This window comes from Mustelus asterias, unplaced genomic scaffold (assembly GCF_964213995.1).
Source record: "Mustelus asterias unplaced genomic scaffold, sMusAst1.hap1.1 HAP1_SCAFFOLD_1197, whole genome shotgun sequence".
NCBI lineage: Eukaryota > Metazoa > Chordata > Chondrichthyes > Carcharhiniformes > Triakidae > Mustelus > Mustelus asterias.
The window spans coordinates 37864-64764 of NW_027591142.1; the positions used below are offsets into that span (position 1 = coordinate 37864).

A 26901-nucleotide genomic window follows, 5' to 3' on the forward strand; every position below is an offset into this window, starting at 1 on the left:
ATAAGTCTTAAACGATCCCAGCGTGTCCGCCTCAATCATCTTGCTTGGGAGTGCATTCCAGGCCCCCACCACCCTCTGTGTAAAATACGTCCCCCTGACATCTGTGTTGAACCTTGCCCCCCCTCACCTTGAACCCGTGACCCCTTGTGTTCGTCACCTCCGACCTGGGAAAAAGCTTCCCACTGTTCACCCTATCTATGCCCTTCATAATTTTATACACCTCTATTAAGTCGCCCCTCATCCTCCGTCTTTCCAGGGAGAACATCCCCAGTTTACCCAATCTCTCCTCATAGCTGAGACCCTCCATACCAGGCAACATCCTGGTAAACCTTTTCTGTACTCTCTCCAAAGCCTCCACGTCCTTCTGGTAGTGTGGCGACCAGAACTGGACGCAGTATTCCAAATGTGGCCTAACCAACGTTCTTTACAGCCGCAACATCATATGCCAACTTTTATATTCTATGCCCTGTCCAATAAAGGCAAGCACGCCATATGCCTTCTTCACCACCCTCTCCACCTGTGCTGCCACCTTTAAGGATCTGTGGACTTGTACACCCAGGTCCCTCTGTGTGTCTATACTCCTGATGGTTCTGCCATTTATTGTATAGCTCCCCGTTACATTAGATCTACCGAAATGCATCACTTTGCATTTATCTGGATTAAATTCCATCTGTCATTTCTCCGCCCAATGTTCCAGCCTATCTACATCCTGCTGTATTCTCTGACAATGTTCATCACTATCCGCAACTCCAGCAATCTTTGTGTCGTCCGCAAACTTACTGATCACACCAGCTACATCTTCCTCCAAATCATTTATATGTATCACAAACAGCAGAGGTCCCAGTACAGAGCCCTGCGGAACACCACTAGTCACAGACCTCCAACCGGAAAAAGGCCCCTCCACTATTACCATCTGCCTTCTATGGCTAAGCCAGTTCACCACCCATCTAGCTTGCTCACCTTTTATCCCGTGAGATTTAACCTTTTGCACCAGCCTGCCATGAGGGACCTTGTCAAACGCTTTACTAAAATCCATGTAGACGACATCCACGGCTCTTCCCTCGTCAATCGTTTTTGTCACCTCCTCAAAAATCTCAACCAAATTTGTGAGGCATGACCTCCCTCGTACAAGAACGAGCTGTCTATCGCTAATGAGATTATTCAGCTCTAAATGCGCATATATCCTATCTCTAAGAATCTTCTCCAACAATTTCCTGACCACGGATGTCAAGCTCACTGGCCTATAATTACCAGGGTTATCCTTGCTACCCTTGTTAAATAACGGAACCACATTTGCTATCCTCCAATCCTCTGGGACCTCACCTGTGTCCAGTGAAGAGACAAAGATTTCTGTTAGAGGCCCAGCAACTGCATCTCTCGCCTCCCTGAGGAGTCTAGGATAGATGCCATCCGGCCCTGGGGATTTGTCCGTCTTAATGTTTCCTAAAAAACCTAACACTTCCTCCCTTGTAATTGAGATTTTTTCTAACGGGTCAACACATCTCTCGGAGACACTACCAGTCAACATGTCCCTCTCCTTTGTGGAACATGGGCGTCGCTGGTTGGCCAGCATTTATTGCCCAATCCTGGTTGCTCCTGAGAAGGTGGTGGTGAGCTGCTTCTTGAATCGCTGCAGTCCTCGTGCTGTGAGTTGACCCACAATGCCGTTAGGGAGGGAATTCCAGGATTTTGACCCAGCGACTGCGAAGGAACAGCAATATATTTCCAAGTCAGGGTAGTGAGTGGCTTGGAGGGGAACTTGCAGGTGGTGTTGTTCCCATGTATCTGCTGCCCTTGTCCTTCAAGATGGAAGTGGTCGTGGGTTTGGAAGGTGCTGTCTAAGGATCTTTGATGAATTGCTGCAGTGTATCTTGTAGATAGTACAATGCTGCTACTGAGCGTCGGTGATGGAGGGAGTGATTGTGGATGTGGTGTCGAGCCTCTTGAGGCAGTTCTTGGAACTGTACCCATCTAGGCAAGTGAGGAGTATTCCATCACACTCCTGACTTATGCCTTGTAGGTGTTGGATAGGCTTTGGGGAGTCAGGAGACGGGTACCCGCCTCACTATTCCTAGCCTCCGACCTGCTCTTGTAGCCACTGTGTTTATGTGGTGAGTCCAGATGAGTTTCTGGTCTATGGTAACCTTAAGGATGCTGACAGTGGGGGGACTGAGGGAGCACTGAAGAAGGGAATGGGAGGCCTCCCGTTGCCCTGGCCAATGTATATCCTTCAACCACAGGAACAGAAAATCCACTCATCGTCTGATTACTGTTTATAGACAGCTTGTTGCGAACAAGTTGGATGCTGAGTTACCTAAAGCACAACAATTATTACCTTTCCAAAGCACCTCAGTGGCTATAAAGAGTTTTGGGATGTCCATAGAAGGTCAAAAATAAATTTAAAACTTCTGTTTAACTTTTTCAGTTCCTTCAGGAGATTTGCCATTTAATGTAAAAAGTCCTTGCCTGATCTTTCCTTCCAGCGTGCATCTCAGTATTATTTTCTTTGATATTGTAGGTATGTGTGTCGTTTATGAAGAAATAGTGATTTAATTAAAGTTTGTACAGCCATGTACAGCATAATCACAGCGAATTCATAGAATCATAGAATCCCTACAGTGCAGAAGGAGGCCATTTGGCCATCGAGTCTGCACCAACCACAATCCCACCCAGGCCCTATTCCCGTAACCCCACATATTTCCCCTGCTAATTCCCCTGATACTAGGGTCAATTTAACATGGCCAATCCACCTAACCCGCACATCTTTGGACTGTGGGAGGAAACCGGAGCAGCGGGAAGAAACCCACGCAGACATGGGGAGAACGTACAAACTCCACACACACTGACCAGAGGCCAGAATTGAACCCGGGTCCCTGGCGCTATGAGGCAGCAGTGCTAACCACAGTGCTACCGTGCCGCCCCGAATTCTGTAAGACCTTTGGTGAGAATGTGACGTTTTGCAGTATACCTATTTCTACCCATACAATAGCAATGAGAACACTTGAAAGGCAATTTACCCACTGCAAAATTGCCAGCCTCTGATCTGCTCTTGTAGCCACTGTATTTATGTGGCTGTTCCAGTTCACTCTCTGGTCAATGGCAATCCCCAAATGTACTTATTTTTCATGGGATGCGGGCATCGCTGGCTGGGCGATTTGTTCCCCATCTTTAATTGCCCTTAAGTGACTTGTATGGCCATTTCAGAGGGCATTTAAGAGTTATCCACATTCATGTTGGTCACATCATATGTTAAGACAGCAGATTTTCTCCCCTATAGGGCATTAGTGAACCACATGGGTTTTTACATCAATCGACAATGGTTTCATGGTCATCATTAGATTTTTAATTCCGGATATTTATTGAATTAAATTTCACCATCTACCCTGGTGGGATTCAAACCCGGGTCTCCAGAGCATTCCCTGGGTATCTGAAGGGCAATTCACTTCAGCCAGTGCTTAGACACATTTTAACAATGTAATACAACATATGGATTTTCAGCATTTCTTCATTTCCTTTAATTCAGTTTGGTATGGCTCCTGCTCTGCCCAAGACCGCAAGAAATTACAAAAGGTCGTGAATGTAGCCCAATCCATCACGCAAACCAATCCACCACGCAAACCAGCCTCCCAGCCATTGATTCTGTCTACACTTCCCGCTGCCTCGGCAAAGCAACCAGCATAATTAAGGACCCCACGCACCCCAGACATTCTCGTTTCCACTTTCCTCCATCGGGAAAAAGATACAAAAGTCTGAGGTCACGTACCAACCGACTCAAGAACAGCTTCTTCCCTGCTGCTGTCAGACTTTTGAATGGACCTACCTTGCATTAAGTTGATCTTTGTCTACACCCTAGCTATGACTGCAACACTACATTCTGCACTCTCTCGTTTCCTTCTCTATGAACGGTATGCTTTGCCTGTATAGCGCGCAAGAAACAATGCTTTTCACTGTATGTTAATACATGTGACAATAATAAATCAAATCAAAATAAACTGTACCACTATAAGATGCATCCTATCCAATCTTAGGTTCTGTCTGCAGAGAACAATTGAGCTACAAGACATTGCAGCAAAAGTAATAGTCGGGACAGATCTGTGACTGGTGGTGGAGGCCAAGCTGACTGATGAATTTAAAGCGTAATATTGAGCAATAGGAACAGAATACGCTGAAAATACTCAACACTTCAGTAGCATCTATGGAGGGAGAAACAAAGTTAACATTTTGGGCTGATTGTTTCAGGTTTCCAATATTTTACTTTTGTAATAATATTAAGCAAATTGGTTTAAGGTTAATTTTCACTGTATTGAAATATAGCAAGTAAGTCCAGTGCCAGCAACGCAGTGAATATTTCTTTCAAGCATGCTAATAAATTGTTTTGGCAGCGCAGAGTTGTACAAGGTATTCACAGCCATTCAGTTTCTATCGGTAAGCTGACGCAGACATTACCTATTCGGGACAGAAACAGTGTCATTGCCCCAGATCCTGAACCAGACTCCAAGACACAGTCGCCACTATTAACATCCATCATCATCAACATGGCACTGATGTCCTAGACGAGGCAGAAAGGGGAGGAAAAGAAAGTTTGAGAATGACTGAATAAGGAGAGGCAATGGCTAGATATTATCGCTAGACTATCCAGAAACTAATCAAAAATCTCAGCTAAACCCATGTTCAAATCCCGCCAAGGCAAGTGGTGGAATTTGAATTCAATACAAAATATCTGGAATGAAGAATCTACTGACGACCATGAAAGCATTGTCGAAAAAACCCATCTGGTTCACTAATGTCCTTCAGGGAAGGAAATCTGCCGTCCTTACCTGGTCTGGCCTACATGTGACTCCAGAGCCCTCTCAAGGGGAACTAGGGATGGGCAATAAATGCTGGCCAGCCAGCGACACCCGCGTCCCATGAATAACTAAACAAAAAACTTTGGGGATACTGAAGTTTTCAAACTGAATTGGGAGATGGAACACATATCCCAGACAGAAGGATCACAGAATATTTAGAATGATTTAACACATCCCCTATGGCGTTTCTCACTGTACAATTGACTGATTATTACCCTACGGTATGGTACAGTACCCTGCAGCACGGTGGCACAATGGTTAGCACTGCTACCTCACAGCGTCAGATACCCTGGATCAATTCTGGCCTCAGGTCATTGTCTGTGTGGAGTTTGCATGTTCTCCCCGTGTCTGTGTGGGTTTCCTCTGGGTGCTCTGGTTTCCTCCCCCAGTCCAAAGATGTGTGGGTTAGGTTGATTGGCCATGCTAAATTGACCCTAGTGTCAGGGGGATTAGCAGGGTAAATATGTGGGGTTACGGGAATAAGGCCTGGGTGGGATTGTGGTCAGTGCAGACTCGATGGGTCAAATGGCCTCCTTTTGCACTGTAGTGATTCTATGATTCTATGATCATTAGGAGAAGACAGTGGTGCAATGGTGCAACTGCCCAGGCTAATGATCTGGGGACATGGGTTCAAATCCCACCACGACCACTGGTGGAATTTAAATTCAATTCATAAAATCTGGAACTGAAAGCTTTTCTCAGTAACGGTGACCATGAAACTATCAGTGATTGTCGGAAAAACCCACCTGGTTCACTAAATGTCCTTTAAGGAAGGAAATCTGCCGCCCTTACCTGGTCTGGCCTTTATGAGACACTAGAGCCACAACAACTTGGTTGGCTCTGAGCTACCCTCTGAAATGGATGAGCAAGCCCTTCAGTTGAAGGGGAAAATAGGGATGGGTAATAAATGCTGACCTTGGTAGCGACGTTTGCATCCCATGAAATAAAGAATCATCCACAACATTCTGCTGCTGAGCTGAAGCTTGTCTGTCCTTCTCAGCCATAAATTCACTTTCCTATCAGTAAACCCAAAATCACTTTGAGGTTGTTTGCTATTTAATGTAGGAATTTTGGAAGACATTTGTAAATTTCTTGTGGCACGGTGGCACAGTGCTTAGCACTGCTGCCTCACAGCACCAGGGATCTTAGGTTTATTTATTAGTGTCACAAGTAGGCTTACATTCACACTGCAATGAAGTTACTGTGGAAATCCCTGAGTCGCCACAATCTGGTGCCTGTTCGGGTACACTGAGGGAGAATTTAGCGTGGCCAATGCATCTAACTTGCACATCTATGGAGTGTGGGAGGAAACCGGAGCACCCGGAGGAAACCCACGCAGACATGGGGAAAGTGTGCAGACTCCATACAGTTACCCAAGCCGGGAATCGAACCCGGGTCCCCAGCGCTATGAGGCCGCAGTGCAAACCACTGTGCCACCGTGCCGCCTGGGTTCAATTCCGGCCTTGAGTGACTCTGTGTGGAGTTTGCACATTCTCTGATGTCTGGGTTTCCTCCGGGTGCACCAGTTTCCTCCCACACTCCATAGATGCGCAGGTTAGGTGGATTGGCTATGCTAAATTGCCCCTTAGTGTCCTGGGATGCGTAGGTTAGGGGGATGAGTGACGTAAATACATGGGGTTAGGGGATAAGGCCTAGATTTCTGTAAATATTGTTCTTTGGGACGACTCTCTTGATTTCAGTATTTCTTGCTTTTCTATTTGATTTTTAACTTTGGATTTCTGATAGCAATCTCACGGCTGAGGAGGTTTTCTGCGCTTCTCTGTACCATGCAACCATATAGATTTGGAGCAGGAAGTAGACCATTCGGCCCCTCGAGCCTGCTCTGCCATTTGATAAAATCATGGCTGATCTGATTGTGACCTCAACTCTACTTTCCTGTCTACCCCCTTTGACTCCCTTCTTAATCAGGAATCTAACTCACTCAGCCTTAAAAATATTCAATGACCCTGCCTCCACTGCTCTCTCGGGATGGGAATTCCACAGACGAACGACCCTCTGAGAGAAAACATTTCTCTTAATCTATGTCTTAAGTGGGAAAGCTCTTATTTTTAAACTGTGCCCCTTACTGTGGTTCTAGTCGCTCCCATCAGGGGAAACAACCTCTCAGCATCCACACTGTTAAGTTCGCTCAGAATTTTATATCTTTCAGTAAGGTGACCTCTCAGTCTACTAAACTCCAATGGATACAGGCCCAAACTGTCCAACTGATGTATGAGGAGAGATTGACTAGGCTAGGATTGTTTTCACTGGAGTTCAGCCGAGTGAGGGGGGATTTCATAGAGACTTATAAAATCTAGCAGGACTAGACAGGGTAGATGCAGGAAGGATGTTCTCGATGCTGGGGGTATCCAGAACCAGGGGTCACAGTCTGAGGATAGACCATTTAGGACGGAGACGAGGAGACATTTCATCACCCAAAGAGCGGTGAGCCTGTGGAATTCGTTACCACAGGAAGTAGTTGATGCCAAAACATTGAATGTATTCAAGAGGCGACTGGATATAGCACTTGGGGCGAATGGGATCGAAGGTTATGGGGGGAAAGCAGGATTAGGCTATTAAGATCACAGCTATGATCGTGATGAATGGCGGAGCAGGCTCAAAGGGCCAAATGGCCTCCTCCTGCTCCTATCTTCTATGTTTTTATGTAACATTTCCTCATATGTTAGCCCCTTCATCCCATGAATCAGTTGAGTGAACCTTCCCTGAACTCTAATGCAATTATATCCTTTCTCAAGTAAGGGGATCAAAATTGCACTCATTCCAGATTTGGTCTCAACAACAGCAGCAAAACTTCCCCACGTTTCTATTCGATACTGATGGGACTTGGATCCAAAATTGGCTTGTTAATAGGATGAAAAGGGTGAAGGTGGAGGGCTGCTTTTGAGATTGGAAGCCTTTGACCAGCAGTGTACCACAGGGAATCGATGCTGAGACCCTTGCTGTTTGTTATATACAGTAACAACTTGGTTGTGAATGTAGAAGGTATAATTAGTAAGTTTGCAGATGACATGAAAATTGGTGGTGTTGTTGATAGTGAGGAGAACAGTCTTAGGCTACAGACTGATACTGATCAGTTGGTAAATTGGGTAGAGCAATGGCAGATGAAATTTAATCCTGGTAAGTGTGAGGTGATGAATTTTGAGAGGTCTAAAAAGGGGAGGATATACAAAATGAACAGTAAATCCCTGGGGAGTATTGAGGAACAAAGGGATCTTGGTGTCTAAGTGCACAGATCCCTGAAGGTGGCAGCACAGGTGGATAGAATGGTGAAGAAGGCATACGGAATGCTTGCCTGCATTAGCTAAGGCATAGAATATAGGAACAGAGTTCCTTGGTAAACTATTCTTGGTATTCTTGGTAAACTTTATAAAACATTGGTTAGGCCACAGATGGAGTATTATCTGCAGTTCTAGTTGCCACACTATTGGAAGGACATGATTGCACTGGAGAGGGTGCAAAGGAGATTCACCAGGATGTTGCCTGGGATGGAAAGTTTCAGCTATGAGGAGAGACTGGATGGGCTGGGATTGTTTTCCCTTGAGCAGAGGAGGCTGAGGGTGGATCTGATAGAGGTATACAGAATTCTGAGAGACAAAGATAGAGTAAATCTGTGGCAGAGGTGTCTAAGAGCAGAGGACATAGGTTAAAGGTGAGGTGTAAGTGGTTTAGAGGGGATCTGAGGAAATTTTTTTTCACCCAGAGGTGAACATTTAAGAAACATCTGAACGAGCACTTAAATTGCCAAGACATAGTAGGCTGTGGATAGAGTGCTTGTCAATAGGATTAGTACAGATTGGTATTTGATGGTTAGCATAGATATGGTGGGCTGATGAGCCTGTTTCTGTGCTCTATGACTCTATAACTTGGTCAGGAGTCTCCATTTCAGCATTGTTCCCCTTCAAGGGACTCATGACAATAAAAAAGTGCCTAAAGTGAAATCTTGTGGAGCTCCAACTCATTTTTACTATCTATCACACACATATTCTACAGGCAGATCATAGAATCAGAGAATTCCTACTGTGCAGAAGGAGGCCATTCGGTCCATCGAGTCTGCACCGACAACAATCCCACCCAGGCCCTATCCTTGTAACCTCACATAATCCCCCTGACACTGAGGGGAATTCCACCCAGACCTGTTCTCCGCAACCCCAAGTATTTACCTCGCTAACCCCCCGAACCTACACATCTTGGGGCACTAAGGGGCAATTTAGCACGGCCAATCCACCTCACCTGCACATCTTTGGAGTGGACAAAGGTCTGGGAGCAGTTTAGCTGTCCTTCTCAGTGGAACATGGGAACAGGAGTAGGCCACCTAGCCCCTCAAAACTGTTCAACTATTCAGTGAGATCATGTCTGATCTGCGACACTGCACCATACTCCTGCCTTTAAAACTTTTAGTTAACAATAATCCACCAATTGACCTAGCATTAATTGCCATTTGCAGAAGAGTTCCAAACTTCCAGCACCTTTTGTGTGAAGGAACATTTCCTAATTTCATACCTCAGTTTTTGTCTTCGTCTACTCGCCTGCAGAGCACTGTGTACCAGTATGGTACAACTCATCCCACACCAGTCTCGTAGATATCCAGCTCAACACTACAATGTGTATCACCTTGGGTACTTTGCTATCAGCTCAACTCCCCTGGCTCCCAGTCCTGAGCAACATCCCACTCCCTCAAATAAGGAGGGAGATTGTCACAAGTAAGCTCCTGGAGAAGGTTTACATCCATCCAAGCCTGCCGCTACACAAGGACCGTACCAATCCGCCTGCCAATCACGCCAGTTTGGCTAAGACCACTTTGCCAAGGAAGAACAGCAGAGGCCTTATGGCAGCAGAAATAGAATGAACATGCCACCATTAAAAACCACTTCCTCACCACAGATCACACAGCCCGACCACCTGGCATCAATTTGCCACGTCAACATTGGGCACTCCTCAACCGTTTCCACACTGACCAAGACCTTTGTACAGAAAATCGGCACAAGTGGGCATTCCTGGACATCGAATTTAACAACTTCAGATGATTTGCTCTACCCCACCTTGGTTCCCTTTGTGTTCATTCATTTTATTTAATTTTTTTACTGTTCTCACAGAAACCCTACAGTGCAGAAAGAGGCCATTTGGCCCATCGAGTCTGCACTGACCACAATCCCACCCAGGCCCTACCCCATATCCACCCACTAATCCCTCTAACCTACGCATCTCAGGACACTAAGGGGCAGTTTTATCATGGCCAATCAACCTAACCCGCACATCTTTGGACTGTGGGAGGAAACCGGAGCACCCGGAGGAAACCCACGCAGACACGAGGAGAATGTGCAAACTCCACATAGATAGTGATCCAAGCCGGAAATCGACCCCAGGTCCCTGGAGCTGTGAAGCAGCAGTGCTAACCACTGTGCTACCGTGCCGCCATTTCTACCTTTTATTTCTTTATTGTCTTTCTTCATTTTTCTTCCCCCCCCAACTCTTTCCCCCTACTTCATCCCCCTTCCCTTACCTTTTCTCCCCCCGCTTTCCCTTTTCTACATTCTCCCCCTGTCCCATCTTTTCCACAGCGCTCCCCCCACTGCCCACTACATCTTCATCTGTCACAGCTTACAGCTTCTCTGCTGTTTGCCCATTCACACCCTTTATTCTCTCTCCCCTTGTTTCTCCGGCTATGACTCATCTTTCATTCCCTCACCCTGCAGTATAAATATCTCCCACTTTCTGTGCCTTTTAGCTTTGACAAAGGGTCATCTGGACTCGAAACGTCAGCTCTTTTCTCTCCTTACAGATGCTGCCAGACCTGCTGAGATTTTCCAGCATTTTCTCTTTTGGCGGCACTAGTGGGGTCTTGCAGGGAACCCGGACTGCCTCTGTGTTGCACCCCAAGACTGCCCCCGACAAAGGGGAGGCGATGGCACAGTGGTATTGTCGCTAGACTATTAATCCAGAAACTCAGCTAATGTTCTGAGGACCTGGGTTCGAATCCCGCCACAGCAGATGGTGAAATTTGAATTCAATAAAAAAAATCTGGAATTAAGAATCTACTAATGACCATAAAACCATTGTCGATTGTTGGAAAAATCCATCTGGTTCACAAATGTCCTTTAGGGAAGGAAATCTGCCATTCTTACCTGGTCTGGCCTACATGTGACTCCAGAGCCACAACGACTGCCTATTGAACAAGGGCAATTAGGGATGGGCAATAAATGCTGGCCAGCCAGCGACGCCCATGTCCCACAAATGAATAAAAAGGAAATTTAGCAGAGAGCTCAGAGAGCTTCGCTGGCTTGGTGATTACGGCACATGCTAAAAAAACCCAGAAGGATCTGCCTCTAATTTTTAGACGATGGCCAAAATTCTACTGCCCCCCGCCTGCCACGGGAATCGGAGTGGGCGAGGAGCAGACAACGGAAAGGTCCATTGACCTTGGGCGGGATTTTATGGTTTCGGGACGAGTAAGGCCATAAGATCCCGCCCTATGCCCCTGAATTCTAGACTCACTGACCAGCGGGGAATAAATTCTCTCTATCCACCATATTTGTTTCCCTGAACATTGTGAACACAATGACAAATCTGCTAAATTCCAGGGAATTATAATTCTGTAAAACTGACCCTTTCTCAGAGGCGAGGCCAACAATTATCACTCTTATTGTGGGGTGCTGATTTAATCCTGTTCATTTTCAAAATTTTAAAAGTTGAAAATGAGCATTTACGTCAAAGTGACAGTGACGTGCCAACACTATCGATAAGAAAGCCCACCAACGCCTCTAACTTTCTCAGAAGACTAAAGAAATTTGGCATGTCCGCTACGACTCTCACCAACTTTTACAGATGCACCATAGAAAGCATTCTTTCTGGTTGTATCACAGCTTGGTACGACTCCTGTTCTGCCCAAGACCGCAAGGAACTACAAAGGGTCGTGAATGTAGCCCAATCCATCACGCCTCACATCTATTGACTCTGTCTACACTTCCCGCTGCCTCGGTAAAGCAGCCAGCATAATTAAGGACCCCACGCACCCCGGACATTCTCTCTTCCACGTTCTTCCTTCGGGCAAAAGATACAAAGGTTAGAGGTCACGTACCAACCAACTCAAGGACAGCTTCTTCCCTGCTGCTGTCAGACTTTTGAATGGACCTACCTTGCATTAAGTTGATTTTTCGCTACACCCTAGCTATGACTGTAACACTACATTCTGCACTCTCCTTTCCTTCTCTATGAACGGTATGCTTTGTCTGTATAGTGTGCAGGAAACAATACTTATATGCTAATACATGTGACAATAATCAATCAAATCAAAAACTGATTTGTTTTCTATCTTTTATAATTGAATCTTTACAGGTGAACAACTGAGTTTTTAAAAATGTAATAATAAAAGCGCTTCATACTTTTGGATAAGAAATGGCTGGTCCCCTCTTCATCAACAACACAAACTCCTCCAGGGATGGTCTTCTCATGAGAAACTCAAAGCCAGTGGAAGTCTTGAATACCTGGCCAGGGAGATTCCCCAGTACTTCCTGGTGGCTAAGGGTACCCCACTTACTGTGCAACTTCCCACCCGCCACCAAACTGAACATCTTTCGCATCTCCAAGCGACGCCTCCTGCGGAACTCCACCAGCACCACGTCCCCAATTTTGAAGGGCACCTCTTCGGTTGGGGGTTCCGGCTGGGAGGCGGTCACCCCCTGGCCATAGTCCTCCTCCTGGCCCAGGTGCCAGCTTCCCCCAGGGGCTGCAGGCGACCCTGTGGGGACAGACACTGCGTCGTAACCCCCAGATTCCTGCTCCAGCTGCTGCAACACCTCCTGGGACAACATCTGGTGGGGGATCAGGCGGCTGACCCGTTCCAGGGGTGACAGGGAGCGTCTCCTGGGTGGCAGGGGCCAGGGTGGGGTGGGTGCCAATCTTGGATGACCCTGGCCAGTTCCCTCCTCTAGTCCCGGCTCGGATCCTTCCCTGTCCCCTTCATCTCCACCCCCTGGGCTGGGAGGGATGGAGCTGAGCGTTAGCGGGCGCCTGCTGCAGGTTAGCCCGGCACCGAGGCACAGAGGAGGGGAACAGCGTTTAGCTTGTGCCCGGGGCAGGCACTTGTCTGCACTGTGCCACAGGGTTCGCACACAGCGCAGCATCTTCCTGCCTCACAGCGCAGCTTCTCCCCGCAGTGAAAGGCAGCTACTCTCTGTTACATTATAACCCAGAGTCTCTGCACTGTCACTGCTGCTGGGAGAATAAGACCTTCATCCCCTACCTCTCTCTGCTTCTTGCAGGCAGGAAGCAGACGCTTACAAAGCTCCTCCTCAACACGGCAACATCATAAGAAAGCGACCAGCTCCATTCCCCTGTGTGTAGAGGGAGACACGTGGAGAGTTTAGTGTGCATGTAGACAGGCTATGCAGAAAGGAGCTGTCTTTATTCAGCTGACCCCATACACATACACCCAGCTGCGCGCCCCCCCCCCACCCCCCACACCCCACACACCCCACACATCTGTGTCACCCTGCAACTCTGTCCATATTTTTAAAGTTTAAAAGCTTTTATTTAGTGTCATGGGTAGGCTTACATTAACACTGCAATGAATTTACTGTGAAAATCCCGTATTCGCCACAATGTTCGGGTACACTGAAGGACAATTTAGCACGGCCAATGCACCTATCCAACACGTCTTTCAGACTGTGGGAGGAAACCGGAGGAAACCGACGCAGACACGGGGAGAACATGCAGACTCCACACAGACAGTGACCCAAGCCGGGAATTGAACCCAGGTCCCTGACGCTGTAAGGTAGCAGTGCTAACCACTGTGCCACCGTGCCATCTGTACCATTTTTGTTAATCTAAATTGCTTTGAAATTCTTAATGTCAGCTTATCAGAGTTGAAAGCACTCCTGCTTCTATAGATCAGCAGGATTTAAATCCGATAGAAACAGGAGTGCTTTCAATTGAGATAAGCTGACATTAAGAATTTCAAAGTATTTAAATTTTAAAAAAGGTGTGGGCTCTGGTCCCACCAGTGACTAGGGGCCAAATATCACAGCTTCCCATTTTGGCATGCAATCCCTCACACACCCTCTCCTTGCCCGGTCCCTGTGAGTTGGGAGGGTCGGGGAGATGGTGGGTAAGATGCCCACTATACTAGCTGCCCTTCGGCCTATTGAGACCTGTAAGTGGTCAATTATTGTCCACTTGAGGCCCTCAATCTGGCTCCACTTCCACAATACTCTGGGCAGTGCAAGGCAGAGGAGAGTGGAAAAGCCTTCACCGACAACAATCCCACCCAGGCCCTATCCCCTAACCCCACATATTTACCCTGCTAATTTCCCTGACACTAGGGTCAATTTCCCATGGCCAATCCACCTGACCCGCACATCTTTGAAGTGTGGGATGAAACTGGAGCACCCAGAGGAAACCCATGCAGACACGGGGAGAATGTGTAGACTCCACACAGGCAGTGACCCGAAGCTGGAATTGAACCCGGGTCCCTGGCATTGTGAGGCAGCAGTGCTAACCACTGCCACCGTGCCACCCTGACACAGAAGATTGTCTGCCCATGCCCAATTTGGATATAATCTTCAAAAATATTTTTTATAACACGGCTATGGGCACTAACTGGATTTCTCTTTTGAAGAGCTGATGCTGGGACAATGGGTCGAAGGCTCTTGTCCTGCACTCTATGATTGAATGAAGTCCCGGGACTTGGACACTTAAGGCAGTGCAGTTTTGGGAGTGTCTTGTATTGCCAGAGTATTTCAGCTGTGATTTTAAACCAGGGCCCTTGATCAGGTGGATGTAATATATCTCGTGGCATTTTTGAAGAAGAGGAGGGGAGTTCCCCAGCTTCCTGCCAAATACTCCTCCCACAACCAATACCACTAAACAGATTAACCCCCCCCCCCTTTATGTCGATGGACAATTTTCCTGTACTTTGCCTGTAATATTTTTAATTAATTAAGTGGCTTTGAAGTGCTTTGCAAGATCCTGAGGACATAATAGTCCTTTATGATGCTTTCTTCCTTGAAAATAACAGAAATTCCACAAATCATAGAATTCCTGCAGTACAGAAGGAGGCCATTTGGCCCATCGAGCCTGCATCAACCCTCTAACAGAGTATCTTACCCAGGCCCGCTTCTCTGCCCTATCGACGTAACCTCACACATTTACCATGGCTAATCCATCTAACCTACACATCTTGGGACTATAAGGGGCAATTTAGTATGGCCAATCCACCTAACCTGCACATCTTTGGACCATAGGTGGAAACCAGAGCACCCAGAGGAAACCCACGCAAACACAGGGAGAATTCCACACAGTCACCCAAGGCCAGAATCAAACCTAAGTTTCTGACGCTGTGAGGCAACAGTGCTAACCACTGTGTCACTATGCTGCCCTTCCAATATCTTCCAATCTACCAATATCCCTAGATCTCTGTAGTTTCTATTTCTTCAATCAGAGGCTGAGCTCCCACCAGCATTCTGCCTGGTGGTTAACAGAGAACAGCAATTTCTCCTGTTGACCACAAAAGCTGCTGTTATTCTGTTTCGCTTTCCAGGATTATCTCTCTCTGAGTCAGTAAATATGAGAGTCTATAGTGTTCCCAAAATCAGCTGCTCTTTTTTTTGTGTCCAGGTGTGAAAGATGGCACTTGGGTTTCAATAGGATTTGGCCTGGGTTCCGGGTCCCCATGGCAACCAGGTCACATCAGCTTATCACTGGGCAAAATGAGTAGGAGCTCCATTTTACCTTGAATTAAAAGAGGCAGTTTACAACACAACATCTCACACTCATAACAACATCCACTACTATACAGGAGAGGGACATTATTGTGGAAACATCATTGTCCCCTCCATGTTCCCCTGCTTCACTAATATCCTGGAATTCATTGACTTTCTAGGAAATAACAAGAAGAACATAGAACATAGAACAGTACAGCACAGAACAGGCCCTTCGGCCCACGATGTTGTGTCACCTTCATCTGAAACCAAGATCAAGCTATCCCACTCCCTACCATCCTGGTGTGCTCCATGTGCCTATCCAATAACCGCTTAAATGTTCCTAAAGTGTCTGACTCCACTATCACTGCAGGCAGTCCATTCCACACCCCAACCACTCTCTGCGTGAAGAACCTACCTCTGATATCCTTCCTATATCTCCCACCATGAACCCTATAGTTATGCCCCCTTGTAATAGCTCCATCCACCCGAGGAAATAGTCTTTGAACGTTCACTCGATCTATCCCCTTCATCATTTTATAAACCTCTATTAAGTCTCCCCTCAATCTCCTCCGCTCCAGAGAGAACAGCCCCAGCTCCCTCAACCTTTCCTCATAAGACCGACACTCCAAACCAGGCAGCATCCTGGTAAATCTCCTCTGCACTCTCTCCAGCGCTTCCACATCCTTCTTATAGTGAGGTGACCAGAACTGCACGCAATATTCCAAATGCGGTCTCACCAAGGTCCTGTACAGTTGCAGCATAACCCCACGGCTCTTAAACTCCAACTCCCTGTTAATAAAAGCTAACACACTATATGCCTTCTTCACAGCTCTATCCACTTGAGTGGCAACCTTTAGAGATCTGTGGATATGGACCCCAAGATCTCTCTGTTCCTCCACAGTCTTCAGAACCCTACCTTTGACCCTGTAATCCACATTTAAATTTGTCCGACCAAAATGAATCACCTCACATTTATCAGGGTTAAACTCCATTTGCCATTTTTCAGCCCAGCTTTGCATCCTATCTATGTCTCTTTGCAGCCTACAACACCCCTCCACCTCATCCACTACTCCACCAATCTTGGTGTCATCAGCAAATTTACTGATCCACCCTTCAGCCCCTTCCTCTAAGTCATTAATAAAAATCACAAAGAGCAGAGGACCAAGCACCGATCCCTGCGGCACTCCGCTAGCAACCTGCCTCCAGTCCGAAAATTTTCCATCCACCACCACCCTCTGTCTTCGATCAGATAGCCAGTTACCTATCCAATCGGCCAACTTTCCCTCTATCCCACACCTCCTTACTTTCATCATAAGCCGACCATGGGGGACCTTATCAAACGCCTTACTAAAATCCATGTATATGACATCAACCGCCCTACCTTCATCAACACACCTAGTTACCTCCTCAAAAAATTCTATCAAATTTGTGAGGCACGATTTGCCCTTCACAAATCCGTGCTGACTATCCCGGATTAATCCGCATCTTTCTAAATGGTCGTAAATCCCATCCCTAAGGACCTTTTCCATCAATTTACCAACCACCGAAGTCAGACTAACCGGTCTATAATTACCAGGGTCATTTCTATTCCCTTTCTTAAACAGAGGAACAACATTTGCCACTCTCCAGTCCTCTGGCACCATCCCCGTGGACAGCGAGGACCCAAAGATCAAAGCCAAAGGCTCTGCAATCTCATCCCTCGCCTCCCAAAGAATCCTAGGATACATTTCATCAGGCCCAGGGGACTTATCGACCTTCAGTTTATTCAAAACTGCCAAGACATCCTCCCTCCGAACATCTATTTCCTCCAGCCTATTAGCCTGTAACACCTTCTCTTCCTGAAAAACATGGCCCCTCTCCTTGGTGAACACTGAAGAAAAGTATTCATTCATCACCTCGCCTATCTCTACTGATTCCATACACAAGTTCCCACCACTGTCCTTGACCGACCCTAACTTCACCCTGGTCATTCTTTTATTCCTCACATAAGAGTAAAAAGCCTTGGGGTTTTCCTTGATCCGACCCGCCAAGGACTTCTCATGTCCCCTCCTAGCTCTCCTCAGCCCCTTTTTCAGCTCGTTCCTTGCTAACTTGTAACCCTCAGTCGAGCCATCTGAACCTTGTTTCCTCATCCCTACATAAGCTTCCCTCTTCCTTTTCACAAGACATTCCACCTCTTTTGTGAACCACGGTTCCCTCACTCGGCCATTTCCTCCCTGCCTGACAGGGACATACCTATCAAGGACACCCAGTATTTGTTCCTTGAAAAAGTTCCACTTTTCATCAGTGCCTTTCCCTGACAGTTTCTGTTCCCATCTTATGCCCCCTAATTCTTGCCTAATCGCATCATAATTACCTCTCCCCCAATTGTAAGCCTTGCCCTGCCGTCCGGCCCTATCCCTCTCCATTGCAATAACAAAAGACACCGAATTGTGGTCACTATCTCCAAAGAAGAGTCGATGAAGGCATGTTTGATGTAATCTATGTAGGTTTTACGAAGTTTTTGGCAAGGTCCCACATGGCAGCTTGATCAGAAAATTAAAAGCTCAGAGGATCCATGGGAAACAGCATGTTAAATCTAAAATTGACTCAGTGGCAGGATGCAACAGGTAATGATGGTGGGTGGTGTTTTTGACTCTGGAAGAATGTAGTGGTTTTGATTGAGGGGTGGCGAGCTATTCGATTCGAGCCAATTAATCCCATTTCTCTGCACTTTTATGTTCTTTCTTCTTAAATGCCGACTCTAAGCAACAACTTGGACAAATTTAGGTTCACTGTCCTTCCAGTTACCATTTTATGGCTTTTTTACTTACAACAATTTATATCTACTTTTTCAGAAGACTAAGGAAATTTGGCATGTCAGCTACGACTCTCACCAAATTTTACAGATGCACCGTAGAAAGCATTCTTTCTGGTTGTATCACAGTTTGGTATGGCTCCTGCTCTGCCCAAGACCGCAAGAAACTACAATTGGTCGTGAATGTAGCTCAATCCATCACGCAAACCAGCCTCCCATCCATTGACTCTGTCTACATTTCCCGCTGCCTCGCCAAAGCAGTCAGCATAGTTAATGACCCCACGCACCCCAGACATTCTCTCTTCCACCTTCTTCCGTTAGGAAAAAGATACAAAAGTTTGAGGTCACGTATCAACCGACTCAAGGACAGCTTCTTCCCTGCTGTTGTCAGACTTCTGAATGGACTTATCTCGCATTAAGTTGACCTTTCGCTACACCCTAGCTATGACTGTAACACTACATTCTGCACTCTCTCATTTCCTTCTCTATGAATGGTATGCTTTGTCTGTATAGCGCGCAAGAAACAATACACGTGACAATAATAAATCAAATCAAATCAAATTATATAGTGCCTATAATGTAGTGAAATGACCCGAGGTGCTTCACAAGAACATTATAAGACAAAATGTGACACTTGTAAGTTTATTTTTTTAGCATCACAATTAGGCTTACATTAACACCGCAATAAAGTTACTGTGAAAGACCCTTAGTTGCCACACTCTGACACCTGTTCAGGTACACCGCAGGAGAAGTTACTATGGCCAATGCACCTAACCAGCATGTCTTTTGGATTGTGGAAGGAAACTGGAGCACCTGGAAGAAACCCACACAGACATGGGGAGAACGTGTAGACTCCACACAGACAAGGACCCAAGCCAGGAATTGAACCCGGGTCCCTGGTGCTGTGAGCAGCAGTGCTAACCACTATGCCACCGTGGCTCTCCCACTGAACCACATAAAGAGATATTAGGTAGGGGATAACCAAAAGCTTGGTCAAAGTGTTTGAATTTAAGAAGGGCCTTGTGCTTGACTCTTAAGTGTCCTCAGGGATAAGCAATAAATGCTGGCCATATCCCATGAACAAATAAAAAAAGTGCAGCAAAGATTCACCAGACTGATTCCTGGGATTGTGGGATTATCGTATGAGGAGAGATTGGGTCGACTAGGCCTATATTCACTGGAGTTTAAAAACGTATACAATTCTGACAAAGCTGGACATCTGGATGCAGGGATGCTGGCCCACCTGACAGTGGGGGATCTAGAACAAGGGGTCATGGTCTCAGGATATGGGATAGACCATTTAGAACTGAGATGAGGAGAAGCCTCTACACTCAGAGGATGGTGAACCTGTGGAATTTGAAACCATATGTACCAACCGACTCAAGAACAGCTTCTTCCCTGCTGCCATTGGACTTTTGAATGGACCTACTTCATATGAAGGTAATCTTTCTCTACACCTTATCTGTAAGTGCAACACTACATTCTGCACTCTCTCCGTTCCTTCTCCCCTCTGTACTCTATGAATGGTATGTTTTGCCTGTATAGGGTCCAAGAGACAATGGGCGGGATTTTCTGACCGTGTTCACCCCAAAAAAGGAAAGTCCTGCCCAAGGCCAACAGATCTTTGCACGGTCCCACCCACCCCCCCCCCACCCCCCAGCCCACTACGATTCCCGTGGTGGGTTGGAGAGGAAAGTTCCCCCCAACACATTTCACTGTATCCCAATACATGTGACAATAATAAATCAATTATATTCAATTCACAGAAACCTAGTCACTGATTACATTTAAGAAGGAAGTAGATAGATTTTTAAGGCATCAATCGGTTTGGGAGAATACAGGAGTATGGAGTAAAGGTAGAAGTTTAGCCATGATCATGTTGAGCACGGTGGCACAGTGGTTAGCACTGCTGCCTCACAGTGCCAGGGACCTGGGTTCGATCCCCGAGCTTGGATCACTGTCTGTGCGGCGTCTGCATGTTCTCCCCGTGTCTGCGTGGGTTTCCTCCTACAGTCTGAAAGACGTGCTGGTTCAGTGCATTGGCTGTGTTAAATTCTCCCTCAGTGTACCCGAACAGGCACCGGAGTGTGGTGACTCGGAGGTTTTCACAGTATTTTCATTGCATTATTAATGTAAGTCTATTTGTTACTAATAAATAAACTTTAAACTTTGAATGGTGGGGCAGGTTGGAAGGGCCGAGTGGCCTGTGTGTTGGAAGGGTGTGTGTCTGTCACCCAGCCTCGCTCCGCTCCTCTGCTGATTGACAGTCGGTGCCCCGTCTCCTCTACTGATTGACATGTGGCGGCCCCGCCACCTCTTCTGATTGACAGCCGATGCCCCGCCCCTATGCTGACTGACAGCCGGTGCCCCGCCCCCGCGGCTGATTGACATGCGGCGGCCCCGCCCTTCCCCAGCAGCGCCGCGCCTGCGCATTCGCCACCACGTGTCCAGGGGCAGCATGGCGGCGGTTGGTGGCGGAGCGGAGAGCAGCGGCGGGGGCTGCGCCTTCTCCCCGGGGTCCGGCCGATGTTTGGCGGCGGCCGGGGCGGACGGCCGCATCCGCCTGTGGAACACGCAAGGTGGGGGCCTGAGGCACGAGTACGTGCCTTCCTCGCACCTGAGCGCCACTTGCAGCTGCTTGTCGTGGGCTCCCCCGCGGCGCCTCCGTCAGGTGAGTGCCAGGCTCCGGCTGCGGCCTAGTCAGCGTCGGCAGCAGCGGGGGGGAGCCGGGGAGGGGGCAGCGGCGGGGGGAGCCGGGGAGGGGGCAGCGGCGGGGGGAGCCGGGGAGGGGGCAGCGGCGGGGGGAGCCGGGGAGGGGGCAACGGGGAGCAGATGCGGGCCCAGCAGAGCGGGAGCGGGGTAGTGAGCGGCCTCGGGATGTCTCTCCCTCCACATGCGGCTCCCGACACCCCTGGGTCCGGCCTCTAACCCACACGAGGGGCCCCTGAGTCCGGGGCGGGAGGGGAGGCCGCCGCCACGCTTCGAGTTTACTTTCCCTCAAATAATCGGGTTATTTTCTTCCCTCAGAGAAAATCCAACAATTTCCCCACAATTTAAAAAAAAAACCCTGTCCAAGTTTTAAAATTTAAAAGTGAAATCCAGCTCCCGTTCTCTCCACGTTGGTTCATGTCGAAGGTTTTTTTTTAATAGGTGCCCGCTACAATCTGGTGAGTTTTTGGGTCGGGGGAGAAGGGTCTTTGTGTTTTAATATTAGGAGTAATGTTGGTGTGAGCAATCCGAGGGTCGGTCTCCCCTCACACCCCAGCCAAAAACTGTCTGAAATCTGACTTTAAATGCCAGGTGAGGACCGCCAGAGGAAGAAAGTTCACATCCTTCACCCTCTACGTTTACCCGTTAAACACGCCTGCTTCAGATTTGAGAGAAAATGCTTGGGACAATCGTCCGAATAAGGAGATTTGGGGAAAATAATGTTATGAGGACATTTACATCTAGTTTTAACATTTTTTTCTAATAATTTTAATGTTTCTTTGTATTTGCAAGCTCCAATTTAACATCATCAAGGAAAACCTGGCTCTGGATATTTCACTTATTTCCACAAGCAAGGGGCAACATGGTGGCGTAGTGGTTAGTACTGTTGCTTCACAGGACCAGGGACCCGGGTTTGATTCCAGCCTCGGGTGACTGTGTGGAGTCTGCACGTTCTCCCCATGTCTGTGTGGGTTTTCTCCAACTGCTCCGGTTTCCTCCCACAGTCCGAAAGACATGCTGGTTAGGTGCATTGGCCATGCTAAATTCTCCCTGAGTCAACCCGAACAGGCGCCAGAGTGTGGCGACTAGGGGATTTTCACAGTAACTTTGTTGCAGTGTTAATGTAAAGCTACTTCTGACATTAATAATTAAACTTTAAGCTGTGAATGTTAAGCGCTAGTTTTAAAGCTAAAATAAAAATATAAGAAAGCAAAAGTGATGTCGGAAATCTGAAATAAAAGCAGAAAATGTTGGCATTACACAATCTTAGAACATGTGTAAAAAGAGAAAAAGACAATGTTTCAGATCTGACATTTTTTCTCAGCTCAAAAAAAGTATATTTGATAATGAGCTTCTAGCTGCATACATTCTTCATGACTAATGCTGCTGAAACCTACACCCATATTTTGAGATCTTTAGACTAAACTCTTCGTCTGTTCTGGGCTGTTCTCTCATCTTCAACCTCTCTAAACTTGGGCTTATCCAAAATATTGCTACTTGCCTCCAGTCTAGCAGTATTTTGTTCACCTTTTCTGTGTTTTCTGACTCATTGGCTTCTGGTCTGCCAACAATTCAAATTAAAAATTATCTTGTTTAAATCCTCCTTAGTCTTTCCAGCCCGTAGTTCATTAATCTCTAACCCTACAATATGACATATTGAAATTTTCCAAGGCGCTTCACAGGAGTGTTAACAGACAAAATTTGGCACAAAGTCATGAGATATTGAGTTAGATGTCTCAAAGCTTGGTCCAAGATCTAGCTTTTTAGTAGTATCTTGGGGAGGTTTTAGAGCTAAGGGTCATCAGTGATGGGAGTGAAATAAAATTGGGCATGTTAAATTGGAAAACTACAGGTCTCTCTGGAGGTGGTAGTGTAGAAGGAAATTAGAGATAGAGAGCTGAGGCCATGGAGGGATTTGATGAGAATTTTAAAAGCAAGACCTGGCTAAACAGGTCAGCAAGTGTACAGATAAATGAGATCTAGTGCAAGTTAGGATTTGGGCAGCTAGAGTTTTGGGAGAGCTTAACTTTACAGAAGTTTGAAACTGGGAGACAGGCCAGCAGTCAAATCTAGAAATGGAAGACCTCGAGGATTTCAGCAGCGTATGGTCTGAGGCAGGGGTGGAGTTTGGTGATGCTGTGGAGGTAGAAATAGGCGGTTCTAGTGAAAGTGTGACTGGAAATTCATCTTTGGGTCAGATATCCCACCAAGGTTGCAGACAGTCTGGTTCAGCCTTTGAGTGATGCCAAGAGAAGAGGGGAATGGAACCCGTGAATAGGGGAAAGGGCTTTTGGCTTAGTGAAGACAATAGATTCTTCAGTTAGATGAAATTTTTCATCCAGTATTCGATGCTGGACAGTCTGACAATTTAGAGACAGCGGAGAGGAGAGAGAGCTGGTGGCAAGGTCGGATGCCATCAGTGTACGCAGAAAAACGGACTCTTTCGGATAATGTCATCAAGGGGCAATCTGTGGGAGAAATAGAAGGGGATCAAGGGTAAATCCGTGGCAGACACCAGAGATAACACTGCAGGAGTGGGAAGAGAATCTGTTGGGTGACCTCAACTTTATTGAAGGTAGAAACTGGAAGACAGGCCAGGAGTCTGGAGTTTGCACGTTCTCCCTGTGTCTGAGTGGTTTTCCTCTGGGTGCTCCAGTTTCCTCCCACAGTCAAAAAATCCGGTTAGGTGGATTGGCCGTGCTCAATTGCCCCTAACAGGGTAAATACGTGGGATTACGGGGATAGGGCCTGGGTGGAATTGTTGTCGGTGCAGACTCAATGGGCCAAATGGCGCCTCACTGCACTGTGGGTGTTCTATGATTCTATCAGTCAAATCTACAACTGGAATCAGATGAGTTCAATACCATGAGCAAAATTAAAGGGAATGTATTGATGTGGATAGAGAACTGGCTGGCAGACTGGAAGCAGAGATTGGGAATAAACGGGTCCTTTTTCAGAGTGACAGGCAATGACTAGTGGGGTACCGCAGGTTCAGTGCTGGGACCCCTGCTGTTCACAATATGCATTAATGATTTTGACAAAGGAATTTGAATGTAATATCCAAATTTGCAGATGACACTGAGCTGGGTGTCAGTGTGTGCTGTGAGAAGGATGCTAAGAGGCTGCAGAGTGACCTGGACAAGCTGACTGAGTGGGAAAATACTTGGCAAATGCAATATAATGTGGATAAATGCAAAGTTATCCACTTTGGCAAAAACAAGAAGGAAGACTATCTAAATGGTGGCAGTTTTGGAAAAGGGGAAATGCAACATGACTTGGGTGTCATGGTGGAGCAGTCACTGAAGGTGGTCATGTAGGTACAGCAGGCGGTGAGGAAAGCTAATGGCATGCTGGCTTTCATAGCAAGAGGATTTGAGTGTAGGAGTAAAGATGTCTCACTAGTTATATAGGACCTTGGTGAGACCATACCTGTGCCGTTTTGGTCTCCTAGTCTGAGGAAGGACATTGTTGCTATTGAGGGAGTCCAGCGAAGGTTCACCAGACTGATTCCCGGAATGGCAGGACTGACATGAAGAGAGATTGGATCGACTGGGCTTGTACTCACTGGAATTTAGAAGAATGAGAGAGGATCTCATAGAAACATATAAAATCCTGATGGGACTGGGCAGGTTAGATGTGGGAAGGATGTTCCTGATGTTGGGGCAGTGCAGAACGCGGAGTCACAGTCTAAGAATAAGGGGCAAGCCATTCGGGACTGAGATGAGGAAGAACTTATTCACTCAGAGTTATGAACCTGTGGAGTTCTCTACCACAGAAAGCTGTTGGGGGCAGTTCGTTAGATATGTTCAAGAGGTAATTGGACGTAGCCCTTGTGGCTAAAGCGATCAGGGGTTATGGAGAGAAAGCGGGGACGGGATACCGAAAGTGCATGATCAACCATCATATTGGGTTATGTTGATTCGCCATGCTAAATTAACACTAGTGTCAGGGGGATTAGCAGGGTAAATGTGAGGGGTTACGGGAATGGGGCATGGGTGGGATTGTGGTCGGTGCAGGCTTGATGGGCCGAATACCACCTCCTGCACTGTAGGGATTCTATGGTTCTATGAATGGTGGTGCAAGCTTGATGGGCCAAATGGCCTACTCACACACCTATTTTCTATGTTTCAACCCCACTGAGCTGGAGGACAGTACGATATTGGGAAGATAATTCTGGCCTCACCATTAACAGCATTATCTTCAGCTGTCTCGCTACTGATCCAGTAGAATTCCCTCTCTCTTTTGGCCGGCACGGTGGCACAGTGGTTAGCATTGCTGCATCCCAGCATCGGGCACCTTGGTTCAGTTCCTGGTGTGGGTCACTGTCTGTGCAGAGTCTGCGTGTTCTCCCTGTGTGCGTTGGTTTCCTCCGGGTGCTCCAGTTTCCTCCCATAGTCCAAAGATGTGCTGGTTAGGTGCATTGGCCATGCTAAATTCTCTCTGTGTGCCTGAACAGGTGCCAGAGTGTGGCGACTAGGGGATTTTCACAGTAACTTGTTAATGTAAGCCGACTTGTGACACTAATAAATAAAGTAAATTTCTTTCTCACCACACACCTGCTGCTTAAAATCTATCTCTGATCAAGTTGTAGGTCACCTCAATCTTATTTTTGTGTCTCAGTATGTCTTGTCTGTTTGTGCTCCTGTGAGCCATCTTTAGGACAGTTTAATCAAGGCCATCAAGGGATTTGAACTTGAAAATTGAAATTGAGGCACTGGTGAGCTGGGAAATAATGAAGGCCATTGAGCACAGGAATGAATGGGGCACGTTATGAGTTAGGATGCAGGCAGCAAAGTGGCTCTTTATTTAGAATCATGGAAACCCTACAGTGCAGAAGGAGGCCTTTCAGTCCATTGAGTCTGCACCAACAACAATCCCACCCCAGGCCCTATCCCCACACATTTACTCCGCTAATCCCTCTACCCTACACATGCTGGGACATTTAAGGGGCAATTTAGCATGGCCAATCAACCTAACCCGCACACCTTTGGACTGTGGGAGGAAACCAGAGCACCTGGAGGAAACCCACGCAGACACGGGGAGAATGTGCAAACTCCACACAGACAGTCACCCAAGCCGAGAATCAAACCCAGGTCCCTGGAGCTGAGAGGCAGCTGTGCTAACCATTGTGCTACCTACTGCTCCAAATGAAGTTTGGTAAGGCTGTTGTGAGGCTCAGTAATTTTACTGCAATAAAGGGATTCTGTCAGTAACCAAGTTTGATGGTAGGATATCCATCATTGGAATAATTGACAGCGGGTAACAAGCATCGATGCTAGTTTCAGCACTATGTAGGTTGAAACAGGTAATATTGTAGATGTGGGATTAGGCGATTTTAGTGATGAAGAGGATACAAAGTGAGATGTTCAGGCCCTGGTCAAGTATGATGGTAAGATCAAAATAGTCTGTTTCAATCAGATCAGGAAAGGGACTGGAATTGTTGGCTTGGGAATGACGTTTCTGGCTAAGGCTGAAATCAAGGGCTTTCCGATGCGTAATACCTAAACTGTACAACTCGTCCAGGACTGGATGTCAGAAAAGCACTTTGGTATTCCATAGTGAAGTGACAAGGTAGAGCTGGGTATCATCAAGTGCACATGTGGAACCTGCTTTGAGGAGAGGCTGGTTCGGCTGAGGCTGTCTTCCTTCAAGCAGAGAAGGCCAAGAGGTGACCTGATCGAGGTGTACAAAATTGAGGAACATAGGGTAGAAGGAACTTTTCCCCTTAGTCGTAGGGTCAGTAACCGTGAAGCACAGATTTAAGGGAAGGGGATTTGAGGAAAAACTTTCACCCAGTGGGTGATGGCTATCTGGAATCCACTGCCTCAAA

The 26901-nt window shown here is 47.0% G+C and overlaps 2 protein-coding genes across 5 annotated transcripts in view; one reads left to right on the forward strand and one right to left on the reverse strand.

Moving 5' to 3' along the window:
- The window catches only part of LOC144488005 (tRNA (adenine(58)-N(1))-methyltransferase, mitochondrial-like), a 43167-nt gene extending 30031 nt beyond the window's left edge, over positions 1-13136 (reverse strand). For all 4 annotated transcript variants that reach the window (XR_013496505.1, XR_013496504.1, XM_078206023.1 and 1 more), the window contains exons 1-2: positions 12248-13136; positions 4447-4549 (exon numbers count right to left, since the gene is read on the reverse strand). Coding sequence is in view for 2 of the 4 variants with exons in the window: in XM_078206023.1 (XP_078062149.1) it covers positions 4447-4549; positions 12248-12988 (844 nt within the window). In the remaining 2 variants the exon portion in view is untranslated. The remainder of the gene's footprint in view (positions 1-4446; positions 4550-12247) is intronic.
- A 7663-nt stretch (positions 13137-20799) lies between these two features.
- wdr43 (WD repeat domain 43) overlaps positions 20800-26901 on the forward strand; it is a 50787-nt gene continuing 44685 nt past the window's right edge. The window contains exon 1 of the mRNA XM_078206026.1: positions 20800-21033. Coding sequence (XP_078062152.1) covers positions 20821-21033 — 213 coding nt within the window. The 5' untranslated portion in view covers positions 20800-20820. The remainder of the gene's footprint in view (positions 21034-26901) is intronic.